Source organism: Macaca nemestrina, chromosome 9 (assembly GCF_043159975.1).
Source record: "Macaca nemestrina isolate mMacNem1 chromosome 9, mMacNem.hap1, whole genome shotgun sequence".
Lineage (NCBI taxonomy): Eukaryota > Metazoa > Chordata > Mammalia > Primates > Cercopithecidae > Macaca > Macaca nemestrina.
Genome location: NC_092133.1, coordinates 116,115,886 through 116,129,285, shown reverse-complemented (window position 1 = coordinate 116,129,285; position 13,400 = coordinate 116,115,886). Strand labels below are relative to the sequence as shown.

Here is a 13,400-nt window from a genome sequence, read left to right as displayed (position 1 = left end):
GCCTGAACAACATAGCAAGATCCTATTTCTACAAAACAAAACAAAAAAAAAAAAACACTGGATGTGGGGGTGCACGCCTGTAGTCCCAGCTACTCAGAAGGCTGAGGTGGGAGGGCTGTTTGGGTCCAGGAGTTCAAGTCTGCAATGAATTATGATATCAACACTGCACTCCAGCCTGGGCAACAAAGCAAGATCCTGCCTCCAAAAACAAACAAACAAACAAACAACAACAAAAAAAAAACACATGAGATCTCTTTGGAGGACATAGCCTACCTCATATGCTACTGAAACCAACCAAACCAAACAGCACAACTGCTAGCATCCAGTTTTTTTCTTTACAATAACTAAAGTCACTGAAGAGCTTAAGGGAAAAGCAATTTACTACAAAGATTAAGCAGTATGTCAGGTTGCCCCACGGAAGAAGGGAAGCCAGACCTCCCTAGAGCTGTGATTGGCTGTCAGCCATCCTTGTAGGCTCACTGTCTCTATCTGGGGCTTGGGAGCAATCATCTATGCATGTCTACTCCATTATTCTCTCCCTGAAGGTCAAATTCCACAGATACTGCCCATAACCATCAATCTCAAATTTATAGGGGAATAATAGCCCAGGCTAGGTAGAGTCTCTCAATCCCAATTCCAAGTTCCTGGGAGAGAGATCCAGTGGGACTGGCTTGAGTCAGGTGGAAACTCCTGGTCTAATTAGTTATGGCCCCAGGAAAGATGGGGGTAGGGGTACGGAGGCTTCCAGGTACTGACTGCAGATGGGATAGCAACGTGGGAAAAACTCTAAGACCGTGGGATTGAACACAGATGCACAACAATAAATGATACAGTACGGAAATGTTCAGAAAGCCTGTACCATTTGTGACTGTTTTGGAACTGCGTGGTGGTTAGGAGGTGCTCCTCACAATCTTTGCCTTGCAAAAATTTATTCCTTAATTTAACCCACTGCCACTATGACCAGCACGACTGGCTGATTCACCAAAAAGTGGTTAAATAATTGTCTTACTTGTTTTGATGAATCTTTCTGAAATGTATGTATAGATCATAGTCATTTCAATGTTTTTTTTGTTTGTTTTGTTTTGTTTTGTTTTGTTTTTGGAGATGGAGTCTTGCTTTGTCACCCAGGCTGGAGTGCAGTGGCATGATCTCAGCTCACTGCAAGCTCCACCTCCTGGGTTCACACCATTCTCCTGCCTCAGCCTCCCAAGTAGCTGGGACTACAGGCGCCCACCACAATGCCCAGCTAATTTTTTGTATTTTTAGTAGAGACAGGATTTCACTTTGTTAGCCAGGATGGTCTCGATCTCCTGACCTCGTGATCCACCCGCCTCAGCCTCCCAAAATGCTGGGATTACAGGTGTGAGCCACCGCGCCCAGCCTTCAATTTTTAATGTTGGAAGTTTTGGGGTCTTCATTTAGAAGTCTGGTGATATTTTTGTGACCAGAAAAATGACATAGGACCTTATTTCTTGTTTATATCAGTTAATCTATTAGGAAAACTGGTTTTGTTACATCTTGTTTTGCTTAAAGTCACAATTTTTGAGAACCTGTTGATATTGAATGAAGACTTACTGTACTAGGCTCCTGAATGTGATGCATAAAACATATTTTATATTACATTATCCATTCTTATAATTTAATGGGAGTAGTGTCATTAGACAGTCACATCAACCTACCAAATTGTTTCATTATTTAAGCAGAATAATGATAATCATAGTAATAATTACATTTTCTGTACCATTTTAATGAACATTTTCGAACAGAAAAGCTTAAAGAACTGTACAATGATTGCACACAAACCTCCCTACATCCACCACCTGGAGTCTCTAATTAACATTCTGCCACATTCGTTTTATTACCTATTTCACCATCTATTCATCCATCTACCCAACCATAAGTCTATCTTATTTTTGAAACAAATACACGTATAGTGCTTTACAGATGACAAGTGAAAACACAGAATGTCTTTTGGAAAATTTCTGAACACATTTTTCAGTGTACCTATTTACATTAAAATTCATATTTGCCCAACGGGTATATATTAACCCTTTATATGGGTAAGGTACTGGGCTAAGTGCTGTGAAAGACACTAGGATGAATAAGGCCTGTCACTTAAAGTGCGGAAGTGGAAACAATACAGTAAGATAACAGCTCTGGGTGAGACACAAGATCTACTGATCCTTACTAAGAAGGTGAAAACATGTTGACTTTTTAAAGATCTTTCCTAATGATGGCAAAGGTGGTAAGCAGGATTCTGGTATTTTTCTTTTGATGCCAGCTATTGAGAAAATCATTTTTTCTGATTATAAAAGCAAGACTTAGACAAAGAAGACAAATTGGCAAATGTAGAAAAGCAGGCAGAAAAATCAGTCATCGATTCAGAGAAACTCCTGTGAGCAATTTGTGTGTTTATTTCCAGTGGGTTTTTTTTTTCTACACTGGTGGGTACATCTTTAAAAATTGGGATCATAGATAACAACAGTTTTTAATCCTGTCACGATTTTATACAATATTAAATATTATACATTTTATTCCTTGCTATTAAATATACTTTCAGGCTGGGTGTGATGGCTCACGCCTGTAATCCCAGCACTTTGGGAGGCCAAGGCAGGCAGATTGCCTGAGCTCAGGAGTTCAAGACCAGCCTGACCAATATAGTGAAACCTCGTCTCTACTAAAAATAAAAAAATTGGCCGGGCTTGGTGGCATGCACCTATAGTCTCAGCTACTCAGGGGCTGAGAGAGGAAAATTGCTTGAACCCCAGAGGCGGAGGTTGCAGTGAGCCAAGACCGTGCCACTGCATGCCAGCCTGGGTGATAGAGTGAGACTCCATCCATCTCAAAATAATAATAAATAAATAAGCTTTCAACACACAATAGTGATAGCTGTCTCTACAGACGTTTCTCATGGACACACTGCAGACCATTTTACCGAGCACATACTGCTAAACACCCAGGTTGTTTTCAACTCTCAGTCTTCTAACAATGAGATGAACAAGAGCCTGCAGCTCTGACTGTCTCCTTGGAAGACAGTTCTGCCAGTAAGGTCACATCAGAGGCCATGGGCCACCAGTAAGACTTACACATAAAAGGCAAATTGGCAAATGCAGAAAAATAGGAAGAAAAATCAGTCATGCCTTCTCCTGAGAGCAATTTTGTGTGTTTATTTCTAGTGGATTTACTTTCTATAATGGTGGGTAGATCTTTAAAAAGTGGCATCGTAGGCCAGGCATGGTGGCTCATGCCTGTAATCCCAGCACTCTGAGAAGCCAAGGCAGGTGGATCACTTGAGGTGATCTATCTCTACTAAAAATACAAAAATTAGTCAGGCATGGTGGCAGGTGGCTGTAATTCCAGCTACTTGGGAGGCTGAGGCAAGAGAATTGCTTGAACTTGGGAGGCTGAGGTTGCAGTGAGCCAAGATTGCGCCACTGCTCTCCAGCCTGAGCCACAGAAGTGAGACTGTCAAGAAAAAAAAAAAAATTGCCGGGCGCGGTGGCTCACGCCTGTAATCCCAGCACTTTGGGAGGCCGAGGCGGGCGGATCACAAGGTCAGGAGATCGAGACCACGGTGAAACCCCGTCTCTACTAAAAATACAAAAAAATTAGCCGGGCGCGGTGGCGGGCGCCTGTAGTCCCAGCTATTCAGGAGGCTGAGGCAGGAGAATGGCGTAAACCCAGGAGGCGGAGCTTGCAGTGAGCCGAGATCGCGCCACTGCACTCCAGCCTGGGCGACAGAGCGAGACTCCGTCTCAAAAAAAAAAAAAAAAAAAAAAAAAAGAAAAAAAAATTGCATCATAGTTATCAACAGCTTTTAAGTTGTAAAGTTTTTGACGTTTTAAAGTTTTCAGCTTTCCACCGAGCAGCAGGTCTCACTATCTCTTAGCTCCCCTACATCTATACATGGATGCATTCCTACCAATGTACCATAGGTGGTGACTTGTACCAAAGAGTTACATCTGCTTTAAAACTTTCCTATTTATTTGAAAAATGAGTTTGAAGATGTTTTTGTTTTGGACACTCACTAATATAAATATGCAAAAATAATTCTTAAGGACAAGTGATACAGACAGAAGGCTCCCAGAACACACTCTTGTGGCTATGGAATGTTCAGCGTGGCCAGAAAGGACAGCAAGGAGCTGTGTGCGGTGGCGGCTGGCACTCAGTGATGATGATGACGTCAGGGCTACTCACCAGTTTGGTGATACCCCCGTGCTGCCTCACCACCCGCCGTGCTCTTTTAAACTTGGCAACATTCGCAATAGTTTCGGCTGCCAAACATTTCAGACTCTTGTGTGGAGAATCAAGTATATTCACCATAATTGGTAAGCCCCCAAGGTCAACAATATTACGTCTGATTTGAGGATTATCACTGATTTCCTTCAGTATTTTTAATGAACCAATCTGCATGAGAAAAAAAAAATGATGAGTGGTGAATATGTAACCCGTGCTATGTTTTTAAAAATTCCGAGTCTACCTAAAATCCTTCCCCAGTTAAGTTTTTTAAGAAATAGTTTCCATTCCCAGAGGGTACACACATCCGTCATATTATCTTTCATTTAAGTAAACAATCCTCATTCAGGAAGCATGAGAGAGGGATGGAGAAGAGCAAAAGAAAGAAGAAAAGCAGAGAAAAGAGAAAGTGCAGTGAACAGAATTAGCAGGTCATCAGCAATAACAGCAAATAAAGACAAGAACTAGGCAGCGAGGAATGGCAGAAACCTAGAGCTAAGAAGAGAGCTGCAGGAAGGTGGAAAGAAGACTCTGCATCCAAGGTGACAGAGCCACTCACCTTACATTTGACTTCGTCGGTTTCAAGCAAATTTATCAGCACTTCCAGGCCTCCAACATCTCTGATGGCCAACTGGCAGGTTTCTTGAGCTAAGTTGAAATCCCTCATTGAACACAACGCAATCACTGTAGCTGTCTGATTTCCTCCCTATAAAGATGCAATGCCAGAGAAAGGTTAAGTAACACCACGTTCCCATAGAAATGCACTAAGTAGTTACGAATCCATGAACTAGAAAACGTGTCTCTGAGTGGGCTAGAATTTGTTAAATGAATCAGGTAGAGCTGAAGCTTGGAAAAGCTGTACAGAGCATCATAAAACATTGTTCCAATTAAGAGTCAATATTTAAAGGCGGGCTGTCTCCTTTAAACAGCTGTAACATCAGGCAGTATCACCTATTAAAGAGAGTCATGGGGCCAGCCTTGACTCTTATCAGCTAGTTGATAAGAGTTCTGGCATCAGCACTGAAGTAGCTCATCACACACAAAAGCCAAGAAGGCTGTTCATTTTTGTAAAAGGTGCTGGTAATAGACAAGCCTTTGATCCCTGCTTGAAACATAGTACCAATGTTTTAAGGTAAGACACTTTAAATTATGTTTATTTCCATTTAGTAAGCATTATATTTCCATTATCTACTTGTTTATATATAATTATGTATACAAACTGATCATATATATGTAATAGATAAGGTAAACATAATGTATTTTATAAATTTATTCATTATCTACTACCCATTATCTATTGTATAATTTTAAAATACATTTTAAAATATATAAAACATTGTACATTATGTTTATATAGAAATTTAAAATTTTAAATATATTGCACATAATATATAAATATAAAAAACATAAACACAAAAACATATATTTCTATATATAAATAGATAATACATAATAGGCTTAGCACAGATCATAGAAGTTACATGCCAGCTGCCAAACTCCCTCCTCCATAGTACGAGCCTGTGCATGTGCAAATCTTCTTGTGAATTCAACAGAAAATGTTAATTTTTAATCTTTTAAAATTTATATTTAATAGTTGTACATATTTTGGGGGTACATGTGATATTCTGATGCATGTATAAAATGTATAGTGATCAAATCAGGATAATTGAGATATTTATCACCTTAAACACCTATCTTTTTTTTATGATGGCAACTTTACAATTTCTCCCTTCTAGCTGTTTTGAAATACATAATAATAAGTTATTCTTAACTATAATTTCTTTACTGTACTATAATAGGGAACTTGAACTTAGTTGTACTATCTCACTGTACTTTGTACCTCTTAGCCAATTTATCTTCATCTCTTCATACCATGTCTTATATATAATAGGGTTAGCACAGAAAATGGAAATTACATACAAGCTTCCCACATGCCTCCTCCTTCATATCACACTTGTACACATATGCAAACCCTCTTGTGAATTCAACACAAGGCTTTTAAAATAAGAAACCGAAATGGGATTACTAGAGGATCCCAAGTGAAGATAGAAAGATTTAGATGTCAGCCTTTCTTCTTACTCCTTTTAAGAAAATTTCTTCCATCCCTCTAGAAATGTCCTCAACAACTGTCCCGTGAAGATGTCACTGACAATATCCATTCCCCACATGAATGCTCCCAATGGATGCACCAGGCTGTCCTGTACATTCACGATTAAGTTCAGAATGACAAGAGCCTAAATTTTACTATTTACACGTAAAATAAGTCATGTTCTTACAGCTTTTAGTGTCTTTTCTGCTTCCCATCAAGGAGAAAAGTTACCGCCACCAATACCACCAATTTTCATACAGTTGGTTTTAAAATAATGAAATTTTAAAATCCTCTCTTTATAACTGTCAGGTTCATAAACTCCCATATTTGGGTGCACGTGGCTCCCATAAGCCAGTACTTCCATTTCCTCTTTTAAAAAAACAAAAAGCAGATATTTTATAAGCCATAAAGAAGAAGCTAGTCTGAGTGTGGAGGCATGCACCTGTAATCTCAGCTACTCAGAAGGCTGTGGTAGAAGGATCGCTTGAGCCTGGGAGTTGGAGGCTGCAGTGATCCATGATCACACCACTCGAGCCTGGGCAACAGAGTGAGACTCTGTCTCTAAAAATAAATTTTTAAAAATAATGATAATAAAGGAGAATCTACATGCTAACCATAATTAATTAAAGGAAATTAAATCAGCACAAAAAGAAAGAACAAAGAAAATAAGAAAAACAATTCATTTGAATAAGGCTCTTTTTTTTCTTTCTGAATTTAAATGGTTAAAAGGAGCCAGAAACCTCCCCAGGAGTGTCTGAAGGAGCAGAGCAGGGTTCCTATATTAAGGGTTTGGAAATCCAAACCAAGTACTTCAGCAAGAGAGTTCTTTAAGCAGAGGCTTCAGACTTAAGCATGACTAGAAAGTGCAAGAAGACATGGAACAGTGTGTCATGCCTTGGTTAAGCCAAGAGCCTCCTCCCACCCCAGGTCCACTCGTTGAAGAAGATTGTCCTGTCCTGACACTCTTAATCGCGCGTGCTGAGGACTTGCTTGACTGCTATTCTTGCATTATAATGTTTTCTTTGGTAGCAATTTTCAGGCTTATACACTCAGCACAATCTTTGTTTCCTATTTCAAGTTGTCTTAATTTTTCTCTTCTAGACAATTTCCCCATCTTTTGAGCTTTATTTCATTACTTTTACTATAACCAATGACATAAATTCTTAAAGGCCATTTAATTGCAGCAGATGTCCCAAAGGTAAGAGTTTATAGCTTTCTGAATTATCTCTAGGCTAATTTGGAATGCAAAAGACTGACAATTTACAGTTATCATCAAGAAGTTAGATCCTTATAGAAAAAAAATTCTGTAAATCATCAGCTTTTTTTCTGAAAATCTGGAAACATATTCATAGGCTTGAGGGATTTTTTTAGAACAGTTTTATATTAGGGAAAGTTAGTTTTTCCACATTTCAGGATTTAGTTCTACTCTTGTCACTGACCACACTCCCAAAAGGATTATAAATCTTTCAGAATGAATACCAGAGAACAGAAGCCAAAATATTCAACATACAGAGCCACAAATGTTAGCCAATTGCTATTCTTTAAATACCAGCTATGTCAAAGGATTTTTGAATGTTTGTTCCACTTTGTTCAGATGCCATAAATATCGAACTGAGAAGAAGCCATGCAAATACCCTCCTTTTTCAATTAAATCTCCCCTGAGAACATAATTATTTACCAATACTTATTTTCACATTTTATCACGCATTTGCATTTCTGAGGTTTTAAGAGCTGGAGAAAATACAGTAAAATATGATTTTACTAGCTTCTGAAGGGCTTCGAAAAATGCTTCCAATAAGTGTTTCCACTTCTTAAATTAATGCAATTCTTTTGCTAGTTGTCTTCCTGCCCCGTTGCTTTTCAAACATCTCCAGGCTCTGTTGGCCTTTGGATTTTTTTTTTTTTTTTTTTTTTTTTTTTTTTTTTTGCAATTGACATTCCTTCTGATGACCAGGAGGCATTTGTTCATTGTTACCATTAGGTTTTAAACGTGCAGAGATTGAGTGAAAGTCGCTGTCTTTCCCTTTTCTTAAAATTTCTTTTTGAAAGATAAGACGAATTAAAGATAATTTCTTCAACTATGATTTTGCTTTATTACTTCAAATAAAATATTTGAAATAAGCAAGTATTACCCCGTTTGGTATACAGAGCAATGCCCCTCCCTTACCGTTGATAAGGAAGAAATAAACATTTGCTAAGTTGAAATGAACAATGTATTCAAGAGTAAAACAGGAAGTGAGCTGCCTCAAATCACTTTTGTGTTATTTCATTCAACAAATGTGTTGCATGCTTCCTATTTGCCATGCTGGATGGTCGGCACTAGAGATACACCAGCTTACAAAAACAGACACTGCCCTTGCCTTCATGAAGCTTATAATGTAGTGGAGAAGAAAGTTTTTTAACTTTTTTAAGCTCACCCAAATAAACAGAAACTATAAATCTGAGAACTGCTACACGGGACAGGGGCATGGAGCTGTGGACGCACATCACAGGGAACTTTGACCTAACTTGGAGCATCACCCACCAGGAAAGAACATCTGAGCTGAGATCTGGACAGAAAATAGGTGATTTCCCAGGCAGAGAAGGAGGGGGATGTGATGAAATGTCCACCAGTCAGAGCAGACCGTATATGCAAAAACCCGGGGGAGTAGAGCATGGCATGTTTAGAACCTGAAGAAGGCCAGAGCCCAGGGTGGGAGCGTGGTGCAAGATGAGCTGAAAACCAGCTGGGCTACTGAGCCCAGAGTCTGGGCTGAGAATTTTCATCTTTATTTCGAGATTGGCCAATGTAATTTACAATGATGCCATTTATAAAAGATCACTCTGGCTGCAGAGGCCGTTGGTTGGAGGGGGCAAGCGTGGACGGATGCAGTCAGGTTACTGCAGTGATCCAGAGAATAGAAGATAACTTGGAGTAGGAGGGGAGGGTGACTCATCCCGAATCATAAAGAAACTTTTGAAAGATTTTTATCAACTTGGTTCAGGAAAGGACGCTATAAGTAGACATGAAACTCCAACTCTGTTGGGCAACACGCTTGCAGGGTCATCATTGGAAGTTATTATCAGAGTCCCACATGACCACAGTGAGACAGGAAGGCAGGCAGAGAATGATCAGGACCAGAGGCCTCTTCTTCTGTCCCTACCCCACACGGCTTCTCCATCTGCAATCAAGAAGCAGCCGGTGAGACTTGGAGAGGCGGCACAGTTATCACATGGCCATGCAGCTGGCTTTGAACATTCTCAGCATTTTTTCCCTCAAACATGCCACTCAGAGCAAGAAAAGCGAACCCCTGCCAGTAACTGCTCATTAACGATCACAGAGGACCTGGTGCCCAGCATGAAGGTTGGCTTAGAGATACTCTTCTTCTCCCGGAATCAGAAATGGTACAAGGTGGGTGCTCACAGTGAGTAGTGGTAGACAACCATGTGAGTCAAAGCAGAAAAATACACTGCTTTTCTTCCGTTTATTTGCAAGTCTATTTTATACTGATGACTTAGCACTCCAAAACCTAAGACTCAACAGAACCCCGAGGAGAAAGAGAAAATACTGTTTCCAGAAGAAAAATATACAAATATCCTTAAATAAATTAGACTCAGGTTGTTGTATTACAAGCTGCTATGAATGTTTTATCAGGAATGGGTAAGGAACAATGCAAGGAGGCTACATAAATTCTTTTAATTGTATTTATTTATTTATTTTCAGACAGAGTCTTCTCTGTCATGCAGGTTGGAGTGCAATGGTGTGATATTGGCTCACTGCAACCTCCATCTCCCAAGTTCAGGAGATCCTCCTGCTTTAGCCTCCCAAGTAGCTAGTACTACAGGCATGCACCACCATGCCTGACACATATGCATTCTTTTTAATTTGCCATGGAACATTTACAGGAATTGACAGTTATTGGAATGCTGTAGTCATTGCAATGAAGAAAAATTTATAGCAAATATAATTATCTTACTAAAAAGATTCAGAAGAATGAGCTGAATAATTATGATAATTAATAAAAATAGTTCAATAAAGTGACTGGATACAAGAGCAGCACTTTAAAGTGGTATTTATACACTAACGATAACAAATCAAAATGTTTAACTTGAAAAAAGTTCCCATGTTGAGATTAGCAAAATAATAATAAAAATATCTATGACTAAATCTCATAGGAAATGTTTTAGATACACATGAAAAAAAGCTATTAAGTATTACTAAATTATGTAAAAGATTAAATGGATGAATGGTCATACCATGTGCCTGAACAGGATAATTCAACATTATTTAAATTGCAGTTAATCCAAAAATAATTTGTAAATTCATGTAAATCAACCAAAATGCCCACAGAATTCTGGGGTTTTGCTAACATGATTTTCAACTCATTCTAAAATGATCTAGAATGAAAAATCCAAAAAAATAAGTTTTAAAAATGTTAAGGTACCTATCTGGTCTACCAAATATCAAAATATACCAAAGCTGTAGTAATTAAAACAGCATGTAACTAGCATGGGAACATCCAAATAAGTTAACGCAGAGAAAGATCCAGAAATAAACTCTCACATGTGAGACTGCAGAATTTGATGAAGGTGGTATCCCAGATTATTGGAGGGAAGAGCAGACAGGCCAATAATCTGTATTGATACAGTTGACTGCCCCTCTAGAGAAAAAGAAGTGAAGTTAGATGCTTACCTTCTATTATACATAAAGTGAATTCCAGGATTAATAATTTGAACTTAAAAAAAAGCTATAAAACTAACAGAGGGAACTAGAAAGTATTTTTGTCCTCTTGGAATGGCTTCAGAAAAAAAACCTTCCTAGTTCCTAAGAAACAAAACCTATAAGCCATGAAGAAATAGAAGACACTTATTAATGTACAAAAGAGTAGACAAAAAGACATCCAGCTGGGCGCAGTGGCTCACATCTGTAATCTCAGCACTTTGGGAGGCCAAGGCAGGTGGATCATCTGAGGTGAAGAGTTCGAGACCAGCCTGACCAATATGGTGAAACCTCATCTCTACTAAAAATACCAAAATTAGCCAGGTGTAGTGGCATGCTCCTGTAGTCCCAGCTACTTGGGAGGCTGAGACAGGAGAATTGCTTGAACTGGGGAGGCAGAGGTTGCAGTGAGCCAAGATCGTGCCACTGCACTCCAGCCTGAGCAACAGAGTGAGACCATCTCAAAAAAGTAAATAAATAAAAAATAAAAAAAGACATCTGACACACTAAGAGAATATAAATATCTGCAATTAGTATAACAGCCAAAGGATTAATCTGCATCATCAAGACTTAAAAAGACAAACCACCACACAGAAAAATAGGCAAAGGACATAATACAATGGCTATTTGACATATAAAAAAATTGTTAACCTCACTAGTAACTAGAAATATGAAAATTCAAACAAGGTACATTTTGCCCCATGAGAATTGTCCAAAATAAAAAATAACAAAAAGACTACACATCGATGAGAATTTACAACAATGAATTCCAATCCTGTATTAACAACTTTTTTTAATTTTTAATTTTTTTTTTTTTACTTTAAGTTCCAGGATACATGTGCAGAACGTGCAGGTTTGTTACATAGGTAAACATGTGCCATGTGGTTTGCTGCACCTATCAACCCATCACCTAGATTTTCAGCCCCACATGCATTAGCTGTTTGTCCTAATGCTCCCCCGTCCCCTTGGCCACCTTCCCTGACAGGCCCCGGTGTTTGTTGTTCCCCTCCCTGCGTCCATATGTTCTCATTGTAGATGAACAGTTTCATTACCACAGGGAGATTCAAAAGTCTATCAATGCCTAGACTCCAGCTTGAACCAATTCAATCAAAACTTCCAAAAATGGTACCTGGGCATCAAGGTCTTTTGTTTATTTGCTCCTTCATTTAACAGCCCTGGCTAATTTCACTCTGAGGTTGAAGGTTCAAGGTTGAAAACTATTGGTATGTTACTGGTAGAGTGTAAATTGATAGTTGCTTTCTGTAAGGAGCTATGAAACTTTTTTTTACATAAACTAAGTTTGTTTTGTTTATTACTCTTCATTATTTCTCTTTAAATTGAAAATTTTTTAATGGAAGTCGTCTCAAATTGTAGTGTGCATATATTATTTTTCTCTTTGTTTTAAACAGCTTTATTGACATATAATTGATATAAAAAACTGCACATCTTTAATGTATACTATTTGATGAGTTTAGATATATGCATATACATCCAACACCTGTGAAATCATTACTACAATGAAAGTAATAAATGTATCCATCAGCTGAAAACATGTCCTTTGTCTCTGCCTTTCTTGTGGTAAGAACACTTCATATGAGATTTACTTCTTAAATGTTGTAAGTGCACAATATATATTGTTAACTATAGGTACTATGCTGTACAGCAGATATCCAGAACTTATTCATCTTTCATAAATGAAATTTTATACCCAGTGAACAATTACATGAAACTGCCTTAGCTACCACAGTTCATTCCAATCAAAAATCTTATAAATATCTTGGCATGTGTATAGAACTCCCTATTAGTGCTATCAAAAATGTAAATGTGCATTCTCTTTGCCCCAAGCAATTCCATTTCAAAGAATCCATCCTATAGAAATAATGTATATATCCAAAGAATATGTAAAAATATTAGCTGTAGTATTGTTTGTAGTAACAAAAACTGATTTGAGTGACAACTTAAATGTTATCAATAAGGCAATTATTCAATAACTTAATGATATACACGTTTAATGAAATACTATGTAGTAATTAAAAGGAGTGAGGCAAATATGAAAGATCACTAAGACACAATATTAAATACAAAAAGTAAAATGTAGAATAAGAATAGGATTTCATTTATGTATATAAATATGTATATAAACAAAGAAACATCTAGAAGGGAGCTTTCACTTTGCATGGTTTGAAGTTTCACATTGAGCATATATGAGTGTGCTATTTGTATGATATTTAAAGATTTTAAACACAGAAGGGAGTAAGGGAAACAGGGGAAGAATACCACGTTCTTCTGCTATGCCCTGTGTCACAGAAACATCAGCAACCACACCAGACAGCCACACCCACCCAGGGAGCAAGAGCCGGGGAAAACCACAGCCCT

General features: G+C 38.2%; 1 protein-coding gene across 11 annotated transcripts in view; it reads right to left on the bottom strand.

Annotated features, from left to right (window-relative positions):
• The window catches only part of ODAD2 (outer dynein arm docking complex subunit 2), a 194,232-nt gene that overhangs the window by 135,704 nt on the left and 45,128 nt on the right, over positions 1–13,400 (bottom strand). For all 11 annotated transcript variants that reach the window (XM_071070321.1, XM_071070324.1, XM_071070319.1 and 8 more), the window contains 2 exons: positions 4,796–4,942; positions 4,198–4,407 (listed from right to left, as the gene is read on the bottom strand). In XM_071070321.1, coding sequence (XP_070926422.1) covers positions 4,198–4,407; positions 4,796–4,942 — 357 coding nt within the window. The remainder of the gene's footprint in view (positions 1–4,197; positions 4,408–4,795; positions 4,943–13,400) is intronic.